The sequence below is a fragment of the Piliocolobus tephrosceles genome, chromosome 3, assembly GCF_002776525.5.
Source record: "Piliocolobus tephrosceles isolate RC106 chromosome 3, ASM277652v3, whole genome shotgun sequence".
Classification (NCBI taxonomy): domain Eukaryota; kingdom Metazoa; phylum Chordata; class Mammalia; order Primates; family Cercopithecidae; genus Piliocolobus; species Piliocolobus tephrosceles.
In genome coordinates this window covers 49,940,824-49,960,194 of record NC_045436.1, presented here as the reverse complement: position 1 = coordinate 49,960,194, position 19,371 = coordinate 49,940,824, and the positions used below count along the sequence as shown (strand labels likewise).

Genomic DNA, 19,371 nt, shown 5'->3' with positions numbered 1-19,371 from the left:
TTTCTGCAATGTCTGCCTTCAGGCTTTTAGTGACGATTATTGAATGGAAGGGTATAAGAGCATTTGTGCTTCTTATACTCCATGCCTAACATAAGCCACCATTACTATTTATTTAAAACAGAAGTCTGTCTTTCCAGGGTCTCACACCTTTCCCCTTAAATGTGTTTTATTTTATTTAATTAATTAATTAATTAATTAATTTTGAGATGGAGTCTTGCTCTGTCGCCCACGCTGGAGTGCAGTGGCACAATCTTGGCTCACTGCAAGCTCCACCTCTCGGGTTCACGCCATTCTCTTGCCTCAGCCTCCCGGGTAGCTGGGACTACAGGCGCCCGCCACCACGCCCGGCTAATTTTTTTGTATTTTTAGTAGAGACGGGGTTTCACCATGTTAGTCAGGGTGGTCTTGATCTCCTGACCTCGGGATCTGCCCGCCTCGGTCTCCCAAAGTGCTGGGATTACAGGCGTGAGCCACCGCGCCTGGCCCCTTAAATGTTTAAATTTCTGGTTTCAGAGGGAGTGAATTTATTTGTCCAGAATGATAAAGTAGAAATTCTTCTTTCATTTCCAAAAGGAGTTATACATTTTTAATTAAACACCTCATATGAAAAACTTTTTCAAGGTACAGTTTTGAAAGAAATACACTGTTCTTAGAGTGAGCTGACAAATACGGACTGTAGAGAAAATCATCACATTTTTCTCCCCTTGTTCCTACTTTGGCCTGTTACAAAAATTTCCTCCTCTGCTGTATCAGGTATCAGGGAGTGTGGGGGAAGAAAAGGCTGCTTTTCTCCTCTGCTCACTGGCTCCTCGTCGGGGGGAGAAATCGTTCATTTGACTGGTGAGCAGCCAGGGTCTGACACCTACTGACACCCATTTCTCTACTGGGTGGGGGTTAAGAGGACAAAGGCTGCTTTTTTGCTCACCAATGCTCCTTCCTACGGCAGAGTCTTTGAGATTTAATAAGATAATTAAGGCTAAAGGTTAAAATGTAGCTATATATTTGGTTTTCAAAACGCAACCACATTGAGCGAGCCCAATTCATTCACCAATCTTGGCACATCTTTGATCCCATCTAGGGACTTTAACTGACAATGTCACAAGTAAAATGACAGGTAGTAGGAGAATCTGGTAATCCAACACTTTGCCTCTTTCCTATACTCATCTCTATGTAGAGAGTTCCACTTCTCCTGACTTCAAGATGTACTGTCACATCAGCAGTGCCCCAGCACTGGGCAGCAAGATGCATACCCTGGCTACTCACGAGGCCAGGTTTCAGTCCTCCTACACTAGGCAGCACCTCCACCACTTCTGATCTTTCTGCTTCTCTTCTCCTAAGCAGTACATGTTACAACTTTTGATCTATCACAGATCCTACCAAGAGGATATTTAAATGATTTAGCAATTCTTAGAAAATGTTTTACAACATTATTTTCTTATGCCCTATTCCTATATTCCTAGATTATAACTTATTTATTTATTTATTTATTTTTTTGAGACGGAGTCTCGCTCTGTCACCCAGGCTGGAGTGCTGTGGCCGGATCTCAGCTCGCCGCCTCCCGGGTTCATGCCATTCTCCTGCCTCAGCCTCCCGGGTAGCTGGGACTACAGGCACCGCCACGTCGCCCGGCTAGTTTTTTGTAGTTTTTAGTAGAGACGGGGTTTCACCGTGTTAGTCAGGATGGTCTCGATCTCCTGACCTCGTGATCCGCCCGTCTCGGCCTCCCAAAGTGCTGGGATTACAGGCTTGAGCCACTGCGCCCGGCCGATTATAACTTATTTTTTAAGAACAATAATGTGTAAGTGGATTTAGCTGGGTTTACTTTTCTTATCTATGTAACTAATCATTTCTTTGTAGTTGAACTTTTTAGTCACAAGGTTTCAGAGTAAAAAATGTATTTTCACCTGGGCGTGGTAGCTCATGCCTGTAATCCTAGCACTTTGGGAGGCCGAGGCAAGGAAATCACCCGAAGTCAGGAGTTTGAGACTAGTGCCTGGCCAACATAGTGAAATCCCATCTTTACTAAAAATACAAAAAATTAGCTGGGCGTTGTGGCATGTGCCTATAATACCAGCTACTTGGGAGGCTGAGGCAGGAGAATCGCTTGAACCCAGGAGGCGGAGGTTGCAGTAAGCTGAGATGGCACCACTGCACTCCAGCCTGGGCAACAAAGTGAGACTCTGTCTCAAAACAAAAAAAGTATTTTGACTTAAGTTACGAACAAAATAAAATATTAAGTAAAATATTTTCTGGCCAGGTGTGGTGGCTCATGCCTATAATTTCAGCATTTCAGGAGGCCAAGGCAGGTAGATTGCTTGAGCCCAGGAGTTCAAGACTAGCCTGTGCAATATGGAGAAACGCTGTCCCTAAAAAAAAAACACAAAAATATTAGCCAGATGTGGTGGCACATGCCTGTAATCCCAGCTACTCAGGAGGCTGAGGTGGGAAGATGGCTTGAGTCTGGGAGGTGGAGGTTGTAGTGAGCCAAGATTGTGCCACTGCACTCCAGCCTGGGCAACAGAGCAAGACCCTGTCTCAATAAATAAAAAATAAAATAAAATAAAAATAGTGTTTTCTAAGGTCTATTTTCTGAAACATTTTCTGGAAATTCACTAACAGATGGGACATTTGAAATGCAAACAAAAATTTGAGCATTAATTTCCAACCATGGGTTCTGCCATATCTTTTTACTTTAATAGACTCCAGCAATATCATAAAATGCTATCAAATACTCAAAGGTGAGTTATTTTTAATCACCTTCATTTAAACAATATAAACCATAAAACACCTTAAAAAGTAGTTAGTGGAATTGTAAAACCAAGTAACAACAGTGCAGTAAGCTCTCCCAAATTAAAAATTGCTAGACTGGTTTTTACATATGAGAAACAGGGAATAAAACTAATAGCAACAATAAAATTTTCCACCATCTCCCTCTATGTGCCAAAAGAATTAAAAGCAATGTATTTTGCCTTTATTAGTGATACAATAAAACCAATTTGTCCCAATTTGTTTTAATCATGATTAATTACTCCTTTCCAAATCAATGCTGAAAAATAATTAATAATGGATTCAAGGGCCAACAATCTAAGCCAATAGTGAGTAACAGTGAGAGGCCATGCCTCATAAACTCTTGGCGTCAGCTATGGTGACTCTCAAGTTTCACAGCTCCCAAGTTCTAACACAGAATACATTTTACTCTTCATTGTAAAGAGACACAATATGTTACTTTCCAGCAGAGTGAACAGTCACACGGCTTACTGGGTAATATATCCAGCACACTCCATGCCGAATGTTATCTTTATACTGCCCCTTGAAGATCAGTCTCCCATCTGTGTCGTATTCCTGGGCTGGACCGTTCAGCTCTCCGTCTACATACGTGCCCTGGAGAACTCCCCCATCTTCATAAGTGTAAACTCCCTGGCCCTGCAAGGCATCATCCACATAATAACCCTCCAGGGTGCTGTGAGGAAAGGAAAAACAAAAAGGAATAGTCAGACCATGACTCGACTCTCTTAGAAGAAAGGATCATATCCAAGGAACTGCATGCCCAGTTGTGTCAGCCCTGACATGGATTCAGTGCAGCCTCCTAAATTATCATGGACTGCTAGGAAAAGATGCTTCAGGGACATGGGTAAGAATGAGAAGAAAGATGGAGATTTAATACCTAATCTCACAGTTCCCGGGAATCCTTTTACTCTGCTGGAGAAAATAGAGAAGAAAAAAGCTACTGATGGAAACTAAGAACAAGTTCACTTGAATATGTTTCCAGGCAATAGAAATTCTGGTGTTACCTGTTCCACACACAAACCATTCATGTCTAATTTCCTTCAAGAGTGCTCCAGAATTCACTGGTAGTTCTCAAGGGTCTTTCAGATGGCTTGTATACAGTAATCTCTAATGATACAAATGTGGCTTAAAGTGTGTGAATGTCTACATATTTGTTTCAAGTCACTAAAGTATTATTTATCAGTGATAGCCATAATTGGTAGTGATACAATACTTCCATCTCCTTGGAAGACGTATGGGGATTTATTTAAGTATATCTATGTATGTATGTATATCTATGTATGTATATGTGTATGTGTGTGTGTATACATATACATACATCCATAATCATGGCCAGCAGGGGCAAGTAAGGAAGACTGCAGGCTCCACCCTGCTAATATCCTGATAGTGTGAGACCCATGGTCCTACACAAGAAGAAAGCTCACAGGGGTGCTCATGGTGACTTTACCAGTGCTTCTCCATCTCTCTCCTTGTGATACACATTTGCAAGTTCAAGAACATGTTTTCATTCTTAGCCTCTGAAAGGCCCTATGAAATGAAACTAACTTTACCCAAAATTCCCTTTAAGTACTAAAATTTGGAATAAGGAAAGACCAATCAAATTATCTTTAAAATTTAAAATGTAAGAAAAGTTTGAAACAAAGACAGCTTGTTTATTTTAACACAGGCAGGTAGCATTTATTCATTAATTCAACTAGTAAATTTTTTTTTTTTTTTTTGAGACAGGATCTTGCTCTATCGCCTAGGCTGGAGTGCAGTGGCATGATCAAGGCTCACTGCAACCTTGAACTCCTGGGGCTCAAGCCATCCTCCCACCTCAGCCTCCCAAGTATCTGGGACCACAGGTATGCACCACCACACCTGGCTAATTTTTGTATTTTTTGTAGAGATGAAGTTTTGTCATGTTACGTAGGCTGGTCTTGAACTCCTGGGCTCAAGGGATCCACCTACCTCGGCCTCCCAGCCACAACTAGTCAACATCTACAGTTTGCCTTCTCAGTAGCAAGCATTGTGTGAGGCTCTAGAGGAGATAAGGAACAAAACAAACACAATGGTATAGGAGAAACTGGCAAGACACATTGTGAACTGGAGCAGATGGGATGCAAAGAGGGCCATGAGGACTTAAGTGGCTGCACCTGACTCTGCCTGGTAAAGTCTTGACTTATTTCAATGAATAACTGAGAATGATCTATAATTATTAAATGAAAAGCACATTCTAAACAACAATAACTTCTAGTTAAAAGGTAATTACACTATTTGTAATCTCCCAAGGAGATAAATAGTTTTCTTTCGGTTTTATTTGTACTATCAATGACAAATAGGCTTCCTAAATTCATGAAGAGAATAAAGTGCACTTTAGCATAGCTTTTGCATAAATAATCAAAATTCTAAAACAGTGAGGTTGGAATTAATGAGATTCAACTGTCATTAGACTCCCACAATTAAAAAAAAAAATCCTTGGTGAAGGGTACTAATCAAGTGACATAATGATGTAATTTATGTCGTGCAAGAAACTATTTATTCATTTATCTTCATTTTTAGGATTGCCAGTTATGATACAGGATTCCCAGCTAAGTCTGAATTTCAGACAAACAACAAATAATTTTTTAGTTTATGTATGTTCCAAATAGTGAATGGGACATAATTATACTTACATTTTTTTGTTGAGCAAATTCCAATTTAACTGGGTGTCCTGGATTTAACTAGATTTTTATTTGCTCATCCTGGCAACCCTATTGACTTTGGATTCTCAGCAGTATTCAAAATGTTCCTGTGTGAGTTTGGGTAGAATTACTTCCTGACAGACTAGTCTGCCAATACTTCTCAGGGTTATGATCAAATCTACAAGACATAAGTCTTGCAAATCAGACAAAAAATAATATGGACTTGCAGACATTTCCCCCAACTGCATTCAGTGGCTTGTCCTAACCTCCCTTACCCGTGGAGCCCATCTTCATGTATCTATCAGAGTAAGAAGAACAAACTGCTATTTCCCTCTTAGCCCAACTGACTCAAGGTACACAAATGCAAATTCTTAAGGCATTGGAAAGCAAATCTTACTGCGTTATTTTTTCAGCCATCTGCCTGAGGCCACAGCTTAGCTTTCTTGGCAACTTTTAATAGTAACTTGGATGAAATCTGATGACAAAAGGGGGCACATTAAACACATAAACTGGGTTCTCCAGGGTAAAAAAAAGTGATGTCTTTAAAATCCTCTGTCGTTGAGGAAATAAAATATACGTTTCTTAGACTGGCATTCAAGGCACTACCTTTCTCTCTAACTGTTCTTACCAGAGGAGGCTGGCAAACTATGGCCTGCTGACTGTTTTTGTAAATAAAGTTTACTGGAACAAAGCCATGCATATTCCTTTCTACATCGTCTATGGCTGCTTTCATACTACAACAGCAGTGTTGAATTGCTGCAGCAGAGACCGTATGTGGCCTACAGAGCCTCGATTTTACTCTCACCACATACAGAAAAAGTTTGCTTATCCCTGCTCTAAAAAGCTCTGCTCATATTGAAAGTTTACTCACTAACCTTTATATAGCTTAGCTTCCACACTATATTTTTCCTTGCTTTCCATAAAACATATGTGAGGAAACTTTTAAAACCCTTAAGGACAGCCGGGGGAAAAAAAAGTTACGACTTTTTTTCTTTTCTTTTTTCTTCATTGAAAACAAAAATAATCGTGGGCTAATAATGACTATTCTGAAATTTCTGGCATTTTTCTATCAAAAAAGAAAGAAGCCACTGGGTGCAGTGGCTCACGCCTATAATCCCAGCACTTTGGGAAGCTGAGGCAGGTGGATTGCTTGAGGCCAGGAGTTTAAGACTAGCCTGGCCAACATGGTGAAACCCCAGCTCTACTAAAAATACAAAAATTAGCCAGGGGTGGTAGCACATGCTTGTAATCCCAGCTACTCAGAAGGGTGAGGCACAAGAATCATTTGAACCCAGGAGGGAGAGGTTGCAGTGAGCGGAGATCGTACCACCGCACTCCAGCCTGGGTAACAGCGAAAATCTGTCTCAAAAAAAAAAAAAAAAAAAAAAAAAAATAGACCAGGCATGGTGGTTCATGCCTGTAATCCTGGCCCCTTTGGAGGCCGAGGCAGGAGGATCACCTGAGGTCAGGAGTTTGAAACTAGCCTGGCCAACATGGTGAAACCCCCCTCTACTAAAAATACAAATATTAGCTGGGCATGGTGGCAGGCACCTGTAATCCCAGCTACTCGAAAGGCTGAGGCACGAGAATTGCTTGAGCCCAGGAGGCAGAGGTTGCAGTGAACCGAGATTGTGCCACTGCATTCTAACCTGGGCAACAGAGGGAGACTTCATCTCAAAAAAAAAAAAAAGAAAGAAAGAAAGAAAAGAAAAAGAAAAAAGAAAGAAGCCGTGGGAAAATGGCATTATTTTGTATCCATTAAAATGTTAATATCTGGTCATATTTGAAAAGTGGGTACATAGAAATAGCCTTCTAATATTGCTTGGTGAAACTGGATTGAGAGCTGGGTTTCAGAGCAAGTCTGCTGGTCACTGTCTTAAACAGAGCCTACTCATCATCCACAGGGATCCTCATTTTCCTACAAAGTAAATCTATCCTGATCTTGGCAGCCCCGCCGTGCACATTACTCATCGGCGCCTAGGCATGTACTATTACAGAACACTCCATGTCTTTATTGATGTTAAATTTACGTGTCCTATTTCTCTAACTATATTGTAAGCCCTTTATGGGAAATATGCATCCACGTATCCCTCTCCTAACATATAAACTTCATATTGATAATTCCTAAGCAAAAGAATAGAAAAGGCGGGATCATTTTGCATTGAGAAGAGAAGATTGAGAATAACAGTGTTATTCAAGTGCAGGGAGCATTCTTTATATGAATTCGATATGCCTATAGGCTGTACGTGAGCAAAGTTTCTTAAACTTCCCATGCCTCATTTCTTCATTTGTAAACTGGACTACTCAGAGCATTGTTATAAGGGTTAAATGGGTTAATATATATCAAATGCTTAGAATATGGTCTGGCACATAGTGTTGCTTAAATAAAGAACAGCTATTATTATTAAACATGTATATTCATGTATATGATGGCAAGCTTCCTACTAAAAAACTGGGTTTAAAAAGCATCATCAAAGAAACAGTTATGAAACACTGAAATAGATAAAGAAATTTATAAAACTGCATTAAATCTATTTTTAAAGAACAAGCAAGAAAAATTCCTATCTGCAATAATTTATGAGTGATCCAATTGACTGGAAGAAAATAAGTGCCTCTAAAAAAAAGCAATATGTGTTCACTGTAAAACAAACACATAAAAAGCAACTCAAGCAGTACTAAGATGCAGAAAGTAGAAATTCTCAGTCCTCTTGCCCAATTTCACATATAATATTTAAGACTTTTTTCATTTCTTTTTTTAAGATGAAGTCTTGCTCTGTTGCCTAGGCTGGAATACAGTGGTACGATCTTGGCTCACTGCAATCTCTGCCTCCTGGGTTCAAGCAATTCTCTTGCCTCAGCCTCCTGAGTAGCTGGGATCACAGGTATGTGCCACCATACCTGGTTAATTTTTGCATTTTTAGTAGAGATGGGTTTTCACCATGTTGACTAAGCTGGTCTTGAACTCCTGACCTCAAGTGATCCACCCGACTTAGCCTCCCAAAGTGCTGGGATTACAGGCGTGAGCCACCACACCCGGCCACTCTCCTCATTTCTATACCATGCATTTTCCTACCTTTTGTTTTTGTTATTTTAATAAAAATGGGATCATACTATACAGAATGTTCTTAACGTGCTTAACTTATATTTAAAGTTCCTTTCAACATCTTGGCAGATTCTTTAGCATGTTAAGAAATTACAAAAATAGTCTTGCAATTGTTTGATTTTTCTGGTACCATCATCTGAAACAAACAACTGGAAAATGTTGAGGAAATTAAAACATAAATTTTAATTAAATTTCTTTTTCTGCACATAGACTAATTTTGCCTGTTTTATCCAACCTCTTGTACTTAGGAGTTAAATTTTGAGAAATCAGTTAAATTAAGAAATCTGACTTACAAAGAAATGGAGAAATTCTATAGTTGTTTTCCTAGACTTACATATCTGTATTTCCTAGACTTACATATCTGTATTTTATTCAGATATTGCTGTATTTTCATTAAATATTCCTGTTAGTATTTGGATACAGAAAACTGTTCTTGGAGATTTAACAGTGTTGGCTTTTCTTCATGGTTCTGGGGTCTAGAAGGTTTTGGACTTTCCGCCTCCTGGAGCCTAAATTCTGTTCCCTTCCTTCCATTGTGTTCCCTTCCTTTTGTCAGCCCTAGCAATACAATAACCGAGAGGAAATTTAAAAAATGAATCATCACTCCTTAAACTCCCATCTCTAACCAAATTGAATTGTGACCCTTAGTATGAAAACGTTATTTTAGGAATTATTTTATATAACAATATATATTATCTTTTGAAACACTGCAAACTAAGCGAAGAGCAGCAACAGGAGATCCAACCCATCTGCTAGAACTATTTCCAGTCAGAAACTTCAACTTCTTCCAAGGTGTTGCAGCAAGCTTGATGGAGAACTCTAATGCTTCCATATAATATAATGTACTGGCTATCTTTGAAGGTTTTCTTTTTTTTTTTAGTCCTTTAAGAGAAGATATATGAGTCTACTATTATAAAGCCTCAAAATAACAGTAAAATATTTGAAGAGTAATGAAATTTAGTTTTGCTTTCTAAAAGCAAACCTAAAGAAAACTTTCTGCTGCAGACTAAATGTTTGTGTCTCCCCAAATTCCTGTGTTGAACTCCTAACACCCAATATAACGGTATTAAGAGGTAGGGCCTTTGGGAGGTGATTTGGTCCCAAGGGAAGAGCCATCTTGAATGGGATTAATGCCCTTATAAAAAGACATCAGAAAGCTTGTTTTCTCTCCCTTTACTTTCCACCACGTGAGGATATCATGAGAAGACGGACATCTGCAAACCAGGAAGTGGGCCCTCGACAGACACAAAGTGTAGGTGCCCTGATCTTGGCCTTGGGAAGTCCAGAACTGTGAAAGTCCAGCCTCCAGAACTGTGAGAAATAAATTTCTGTTGTCTAAGCCACCCAGTCCATGGAATTTGTTATAGCAGCCCAAACTAAGATGCTCTCCTAATAATTATTAATAATAATAGTAACAACAACAATGATAAAATAATAATCCATCCTTTCCCCTGAGCACCTTCTAAGTGTCCTACACTTTAAGGGTCTTTATAGGTTTTCTCATTCAATCACAACAATCCTGAAAAGCAGCTATAATTATCTCCATTTTGCAAATTAAGAAAACAGAAGTTCAGGGGGGCCAAATAGCTAGAACAGAATTCTTCGGAATTGATTTCTCAGGAAAACTTTCTGTCAATCTTCCAAGCTCCTCCCAAGTTGTTAAGGCCCCTACAAGAACATAACTGAATTCACTCCAGGACTCTTTTTAACGTTTCACAACTATGGCTGATGAGTAACTTCAAGGAAAATTAAAGAATGGAAGAAAGGCAGTCAGGCCCACAGCTATTTCCCTGCTTCAAGTTGGAAGACAGTAGCAGATGTAGTGAAAGAGAGGGTTGGCTCTAGAATTGAATTCGCCTTGGTGTGAGTCTCAGCTCCAATCATTTTTAACTAGGTCACGTGGGGCAAGTTATTTAGCCACTCTGTGCCTTAGTTTCTTCGTATGTCAAATGGGATTATAAAACCTGCCTCCTAGGTTGTTATCAAGACCATGTGTCCAGTGTTGAAGAAATGGTAGTTATTCAATGTTATCCATTTCATTTGCACTCTCTTCTTGCATGTCACAAAATTTTTTTTCCTCAATCAGAACTGTTTGTTGGAATACAGATGAATATATTTGCTGGGGCTGGTTCCAACAAAAGCTAGAGGACTGTCAGGAACACAAAAGAAACTTTTGCCTCGTGTGGGAGGTTGGAATGCATGACTTCAGAAGTCCGATCCAACTCTAATTTCTCTGAATTGTGATCAAGCACTTTCTGAAAACTAAACACAAGAAATCCTGCATGGACTTGACACCTGGAGAATGCCATCCTTTCTCAGTGGCTCATGAGACGGGTGACCTTGCTTAGGTTATTTGGCCAGTGATAAATTACAAGGAGCCTCTTGGCAAATGTAGCCAAACAACATCAGAAAAGGACTTGGGCACAGGAGAAAGAAGCCATGGAGTAGTAAACCCTTTAACATCTAATTGGCATGTGAAGGAGAGGCATCAACAATATAAACAAATAAAGCTGAATGAATTACCTAATCTCCACTTCATAATCAGGCTAAAAACCACATGACCCTAGTATTCCACAGCCCCCACAAAGCCAATCTGAAGAAATATCTCTTTCTTGTTACCATTCTAGGATTGGGAAAAGTCTTGCCTTTAGGTTCATAAATCATGGTCAAAATAAGAACAATTAAGGAAAGATACATGAAAATAAACATCCAGAGTCGAGGATTAGTAGAAAAATTAGAGATGTGTGTATCAAAATATTTGGAACACATTTTCATCACATCCCATGGTACTCCAGCAAATCCACCGGTGCCAGACAGACTCCAGATCCACACCAACAAAGCCTCAAGATTCCTGTCACCGCGCTGCATAAATTCCTTTATCTCGGGACCAGAGTGGATATAAAGAAGTCCCAGTTACTGAATCTCAGGATAATTTTCTTCTGTCCTTTTAACAGAGGAGGCAGGAATGGACACAATAGCTGCTTAAAAAACAATTTTAAAAATAAGGTTATGTTGTCATTCATTCCTCATTTGTAGGGCAAACCATTGGTAAAGCATGAGTATTCTGATTTTAGGTTTCTGACTTAATAAGCTGGTTGTAGTAACTTAGCTTTTCTGTTCCACATTTTGTCATATAATGAAGAAAAGACTAAGTATTATGATCTCAAAACTAGCAAACATTCTGAATCTGAGACAGTTGTGAACAGGTAAACAATGTACATTTTGGCTACTTAAACTGATTTAGAAATAGATAGCTATTTCTTCCGTATGTTGAAGAGGTATCTGCTCTTTCATGTTTATTGCACTGTTCACAACAGCCAAGATATGAAATCAACCCAAGTTTCCATTAATGGATGAATGGATAAAGAAAATGTGGTATACACGTACACAATGGTATACTATTCAGCATAAAAACAAAACAAAATCCTGTCGTTTGTGACAATATGAATGACCCTAGAGGACACCATGTAAAGTGAAATAAGCCAAGCACAAAAGGACAAATACTGCATGATCTCACTTGTATGTGGGGAATCTGAAAAAGCTGATCTTACAGAAGTAGAGAATAGAACAGTGGTTAACAGAGGCTGGGGAAAAGAAGGCAGGAGGGAAGGATGGGGAGAGGTTGGTCAACAGGTACAAAGTTACAGTTAGATAGCAGGAATAAGTTCTGGTGTTCTATTACATAATAGGGTGACTACGGTCAATAATAATATATTGTATACTTCAAAATAGCTAGAAGAGGGGATTTTGAATGTTCTCACCACAAAGAAATGATGAATCTTTGAGGTGATAGATATGCTAATTGCCCTGATTGATCATTACACAATGTATTTATGTATCAAAACATCACACTTTACCCCAGAAAAATGGACAATTATGTGTCAATTAAAATAAAACTTTAAAAATACTTATTTCTATATTTTACCTTGAATATATTTAGTTAAGAAGCACAAATTCTCTGCTTTCACTTTTTACATTTCTGAATTTGAAGTTGTTTTTATTCCACTAAGCATTTGTTATGTTTGCAATTTAAAAACAAAATAAAATATTCTGCTTCTATTTACAAATTTGGTTTTAAAATTTCACAGGGCCATTTTGCCTGGTCATCTGGATATTTGAAATTCTTACTCAGATTTATCTCATTCGATGTCAAGGGAAATACTGATTCTAGAATTTTCTGGATATGTTTATATTTGTTTGGATACTTCTCATAAATCATATACTGGGGTTCAGTTTTCATATAAGATTAGAATACTTAGGCCAAGTCTTCTGTTACTTCACTGTGATTTTCCTTGTCTCTTTCCAAACATAGGTTCCCACAACTGCAGACAAACTCTTTGATGGGACATAAACCAGCATAACAGGTTTCAACAACTTTCTTCAATACAAAGTTTTTATCTCCTCGCTTATTTCAAAACCTAATACGAGCCTCTTTTAAGGAATTTTTCCAGACCAAAGGTTGATGACTGACAATAAAGGCAAAGCATTCCCACTTAATTTTACCCAACACATCAGGCCCTAAAAGCCGGGGGTGGGAACAGGGAAAAAAACTAATAGACAAATATAAATAAAAACTACTTCATGTAGAAACAACTCACTTATCCATAATCAAATTCCACATCTGCCTTAGAAAACCCTGGTAGATTCTTGGCCTTTTTTTTCAGTTTAAGACTCTCTTACTAATTTTTACAGCAAATCCTTTTAGCAGATGTCTGGTAACGTGATCAGTATTTGGGTTTAAGAAGATGACGACAACCTTTTGAGATCCTGTAACCACATTGTTACATCATGTGTAATAAAACCAATAATACTGACATTTTCCGCTTAAGGTATTAACTCTCATCTATCTGAAGATAACCAAGATAATCTCTTGAGGTCCTCGCTAACACTATTCTTCCTTGATTCTATTTAATCAACATCTTCACAGGTGTTTGAGTGGTAGATATAAAAATTAGTGAATTGGGCAGGTGTGGTGGCTCACGCCCGTAATCCCAGCACTTTGGGAGGCTGAGGCGGGTGGATCACGAGGTGAGGAGATCGAGATCAAGACCATCCTGGCTAACAAGGTGAAACCATCTCTACCAAAAAAATACAAAAAAAAAAAAAAAAAAACCAGAAAAAAAATTAGCTGGGCGTGGTGGCGGGCACCTGTAGTCCCAGTTACTCAGGAGGCTGAGGCAGGAGAATGGCGAGAACCCAGGAGGCGGAGCTCGCAGTGAGCCGAGATGGCACCACTGTACTCCAGCCTGGGCAAGAGAGCAAGTCTCTGTCTCAAAAAAAAAAAAAAAAAAAAAATTACTGAATTGGTTAGGCTGGGCGCAATGGCTCAGGCCTGTAACCCCAGCCCTTGAGAGGCTGAGGCGGGTGGATCACTTGAGCTCAGGAGTTTGAGACTAGCTGGGCAACATGGCAAAACCCTATCTCTATAAAAAATACAAAACAAATTAGCCTGGCGTGGTGGCACGCACCTGCAGTCACAGCTCCTCAGGAAGCTGAGGTGGGAGGATCACCTGAGTCCAGGGAGGTTGAGGCTGCAGTGAGCCATGATCATGGCACTGCACTCCAGCCTGGGCAATGGAGTGAGAACCGATCTCAAAAAAAAAAAAAAAAAAAAAAAAAAATAGTGAATTAGTGCCTCAAAAGGAAAAAAAAAATCAGTGAATGTATTTCTAGCCTATAGGTAGTAATTGGGCTAGTGCTGCAACTTGGCCTGGTGCTTCAGCTTGTTCATATCATGACACACCTGCCAATTAATGCATTTGTCTGACACACTGGGTTAAGTGGATGAAGCTGTTTGGGGCTAGAAGTTACTAGCTGGACATGAGAGGACAGGTGCTCAGGAAGTCTCAGGCCCCACTTGGCTATCTTACCCTAGGGCTGAGGGGCTCAGCATCTTGAAGCTAACAAGTAGCTCATTCTCGGTACACTGGTTCAGAAGTTTAGTCTAGCCCACCAGTACTCTGAGTATTTGCCCCATAAAGCAAGCAGGTAACCAACACCAAATTCAGACAAATCTGCTGGACTGTTTTCCCAAAGAGTCAATCAGTCACTGGCGACCATCATCAAACTACCAGATTTAAAGTGTGTGTGTGTGTGTGTGTGTGTGTGTGTTTGCATGGCAGGTGGGGGGTGTTCTGGGTGGATTCTACCCTCTCTTTCAGCTCCCACTCTCACTTAGGAAGGACTTCTCTTTAGTATCAAATTAAGAGAAAGTGCTATGAAGCATAAAAGATGTAATAGACACAGATTCTGCCCTCAAGGAAACCTCTGTCCTTGGAGATGAAGGAGACATTTACATAAATATGTACTTGTTGAATGAATAAAAAAATTTGCAGAATCAGGTTAAAAGTGACACTTTTCAGAAAAAAGAGCTATAAAAAATTGCAGTGGAAATGGGGCAGGAAAAGTTTTCCTCTGGATAGGTTAAAGAAGTCATAGGAAAGAAAAGCACTGATACCAACTTTTTTTTTTTTGGAAACAGGGTCTTGCTCTGTCACCCAGGCTGGAGTGCTCAAGAAATCTTCCTGCCTCAGCCTCCCCAGCAGCTGGGACCACAGGTCCCAGGGTCTCTACACCTGGTGGCAGAGACAGGGTCTCACCATGTTGTCCTGGTCAGTTCTCAAATTCCTGGGGTAAAACAATCCTCCTATCTCAGACTCCCAAAGTGCTGGGATTACAGATGTGAGCCAAAATGCCCAGGCCAATACCAACATATTGAAAGGGGCCTCTATGGCACTCAAGTATCCACCCAAAAGAAAGGAAGTAAAATATCTGACAATTTAAAATTTACAGTTTGTAAGCAAAACTCTGCTTTACAAAAAGGTGGGGTTGGGGGCAATGGGAAAATGAAGGTTGGAATTATAATTAAAAGGTAATTTTACAAAAGTTATGTAGAGGGTTTTTATTGCTTTTTTCACCCCTCATTGCATCAGATCATCGAAAGCCTAAGTAATGTTACCCCCTTTAAAACAACCCACTTCGCCTACAGAAAAGCGATTCTGGGTCACATACCAGTTCCTGCCATCACCTTTCAGTTGTCAGCTTAGACATTTTCTTTCCCAAAGGAAGCTTTGGCCTATTACCAATGTCAGGAGTTTAGTAAGTGGTGTGGTATCCCACAGAATCCTATAACCTGCTTTGGTGAAGTCTGTTTCTATTTTACCCAATCAACGGGTCTGAAAATAGCTGGCCCTTTTGCGGCTCTGAATTCCACTAAATGCTTGAGAAATTCACATAGTCACTCTCTGCTCCTGAAGCTGACAGGGCTTAAAAGTCATTGTTGGGAAGCTGGGCCAGGGCAACCCCATCTCTTCTTGAAAGAAAAATGTCCTATAGTCATTCCTATCTGTCACCAGCGAGTAAGGAGCCTCTGCCTCTCAGCGTCCTCAGACGGGATGAGAGTAAAATAAAAGAAATCCTGCTCTGAAAAATACTTTAACTAGAGGTACACTGTGGAACATCATAATTCTGACATTAGTATTAAATTATCACACAAAAAAGATCAATTATCCCAAAGACAGGCATTTAAAAAACTGAAGTCTAGAAAGTTGCCCTCCTGTGTGTACCTGTTTATGTCTTATTACTGGGACTGCAATGATGTGGCTTTGAAGAACTTTGCCAAGCATTTTTTCATCAATCTCATGAGGAGAGGCAACAAGCTGAGAAACCAATGAAGCAGAAGAACCAACAAGGTGGCAGAATCTTCCTTCAGGGTACTAAGATGCCAGACTGTGACATCTGGCAGAGTGTGCTGAACGCAATGGAGTGTGTGTGACCCTTGGAAAAAGGCAAGAATCTGACTCTACTGGAACTGTGCAAACTGGCCACTGACAAAAACGATCCCCACTTGTGTGACTTCAGGGAGATGCGCTGCTGGAATGATGAAGTGAAATCCATCAAAGAATTGGGTGACCATGTAACCAACTTATTCGGGCCCCCAAATCTGGTATCTTTTGGCCAATCACACTCTGGGAGACAGTGATGACAAGAGCTAAGCCTTAGGCTGGCTTCCCCATAACCACAGGGTGACGTCCCCAGTCATCAAAGCAGTGCCTATAGGTAGGGGTTAATTTTACCCATTGTATAAATTGTAGAAAAACTTCCACTTAAATTCTTTCATTTGTAATATTCCTTAACATAAAATAATTCAGTACCCCCAAAGAACAAAACAGAACTGAGTGCTACCTGCCATCAAAGAAGAAGAACTTCCCCCGTCCGTTCTTTTCTCCATGAACAAAGTTCCCCTCAAATCTGTCTGTGGAGGAGTAGGTGACCGTGCAGAACCCGTGCGGTAATCCGTCATCATCCAGGTGTCCTGGAGAAAGGGAACCACAAGGCAAACCTTAACATCGTCAGTGCTCCTCCCATCTGACATCTAAGCATTCAGATGCTGCAAGACAAGTCCCCTGCCCAACTCCCCTCCAGCTGCCAAAGGGTCCCCTCCCTGGCACAAAAGGACAGTCAGCGTGCAAAGGTTTCTCACCTCATCAGCACCAGCAGTACCAAATTGATTGTTACATACACTTTGTGAACTGATAGGTCCAGAACAGACTTAGACACATTCCAGAATATGAACTTTAAATAAGCTTGCTTTTTACCTGGAACTGAGAGTCATTATCAGTAATATCCTCTGCAGGGCATGTCACAATTTACCAAGTACTCTCCCGAGAGTCCTCATATTTGGAACTGATGCCTCCAATCTCTCATGCTTAACTGAAGTGTGGTTGAGATTCCACTGTTTTATAGTCAATTGCCACATACGCAGTCATTGGAATAAATTATCTAATTCTAGAACATTAAGTATGCAACATGATTTTATATATCATTCTATAATACGATGTGGAGGACTGCTAGCCAGTCTGAAAATCTCACTGTTATTGTTATATTCACACGAAGGACACAGTCATATCTTTAAAACTGCCCTAAGAGTTATACAGCTCATTGTACAAACACAGAAACCTGGAGTCCTTCTTACCTTAAACTTAAGCTTAACCTTAAACCTACTGCTTTACTTTACAAAATCTTCAGCTTTGAATGTTTAGTAATAACCTTATCATATACCTTCCACCATGTGTGTCAGAGGGCTTGTATTTTAAATGGAGCCAGAGTATACACACGGTCATTTAAGCAATGATTGTGAATATCAGCAGAAGTTATTACATGGACCTTTAAGTCACTGGTTCTTCCTAGGTCAAAGATCGGTATAATTTAATATTGACATTTACAGTCAATGTTTACACTTTTTATTACTATCTACATGTTTTACAAAACCCAGGAATCACCTTATTGGTGTCTTCCCAATCATTCTGGTGAGCTGATTTTGCAGAGGTGGGTGAAAATGAAGGCAGTAGTTAGTCTACTGGCTTTTTCTTGGGGTAACAACCTGGGCCATGGAGAGAAAAGGCATGAAAACATTAAACACTGTGTCTAATGCAGGGACATTAAACATTGAAATGTAGCTTCCAGATGGCTCACAGACATAAAAGGAAACACAAACCATACTACCACAATGAAATATTTAGTCTCCTAAAATAATTTATTCTAACATGATAAAGGAATATTAGCCCTTGGAAAAGATGGTTAAGTACACACTCTCATAAAGAATAAATATGCGGCCGGCTGTGGTGGCTCACGCCTATAATCCCAGTACTTTGGGAGGCTGAGGCGGGTGGATCACCCAAGGTCCGGAGTTTGAGACCAGCCTGGCCAACACAATGAAACCCCGTCTCTACTAAAAATACAAAAAATCAGCCAGGCATGGTGGCGGTCGTCTGTAATCCCAGCTACTCAGGAGGCTGAGGCAGAATAATCGCTTGAACCCAGGAAGCAGAGGTTGCAGTGAGCCAAGATTGTGCCACTGCACTCCAGCCTCGGCAACAAGAGCGAAACTCCATCTCAACAACAACAACAAAAAGAATAAATATGCTCTTTATTTGTATTATTAATTACATAAACATAAAATAGCTGCAAACAAATACAGTGTTTTATTGCTACCTCTGACTCTGTATACAATGGGTTACCAAGAACATCTTACAATAAGACACATCTACTTAAATAAATCATAATCAGTATGGATCCCTTCCTCTTAACACAAAAGAGGAAAGGACCAGGAAATTAATGGTCAGAAGGGAACTAGGCCATAATCGCTTTCTTCTCGCTCAAAAACTAACTGTACATGACATAAATTCAATGACATTTGAGTCATATGAAATCACTTGGACAATTATTTTCTAAATATTACATTTCTCTCATTGCAATAAATTAAATTTACTTTTCTCTTTTCATTAAAAAAAGCCACTCAGTGTATTGCTAAGAGTTTTTTTTAGTGAAATGTTGTTGCGATCAAGTTAAATTTAGGCATATAAATTCAGTGTCCTACTTTTGATTTAGGTATTAATATCCAAATAATCGGTTTAGCCTCATACTAGAGCATTTATTAATTTGTTGAAAATGCTTTCATCACAGAAAACAGTTCACATATTTCAGAGTTTTAAAAGCTTATGTTTGATAAAATTTGTTATTCCACTTTAGATTGAGAGAATTACCATAAATCTGAACACTAAGGAAAAAGTTTCCAATATAAATTAATTTCCACTTTTCTTCAGCCCTGTCCGATTTCTGAATAAAACACTGAAGGTGCACCCTCAGCAATGGAATTTAGATATTAGGGAAAATTGAAAGTGTCATATAATATACTACAAGCCCTTGGAGGACAGTACTGATCCCAGTTGAGATGACAACAAAAATGTCAACTCCACTCCATGAAGAATCTTTCCTTCCTTCCTTCCTTCCTTCCTTCCTTCCTTCCTTCCTTCCTTC

General features: G+C 39.6%; 1 protein-coding gene across 2 annotated transcripts in view; it reads right to left on the bottom strand.

Moving 5' to 3' along the window:
- Nucleotides 1-19,371, bottom strand: part of SETD7 (SET domain containing 7, histone lysine methyltransferase) — a 52,248-nt gene that overhangs the window by 24,599 nt on the left and 8,278 nt on the right. For both annotated transcript variants that reach the window (XM_023225959.3, XM_023225958.3), the window contains exons 2-3: nucleotides 16,738-16,867; nucleotides 3,259-3,460 (exon numbers count right to left, since the gene is read on the bottom strand). In XM_023225959.3, coding sequence (XP_023081727.1) covers nucleotides 3,259-3,460; nucleotides 16,738-16,867 — 332 coding nt within the window. The remainder of the gene's footprint in view (nucleotides 1-3,258; nucleotides 3,461-16,737; nucleotides 16,868-19,371) is intronic.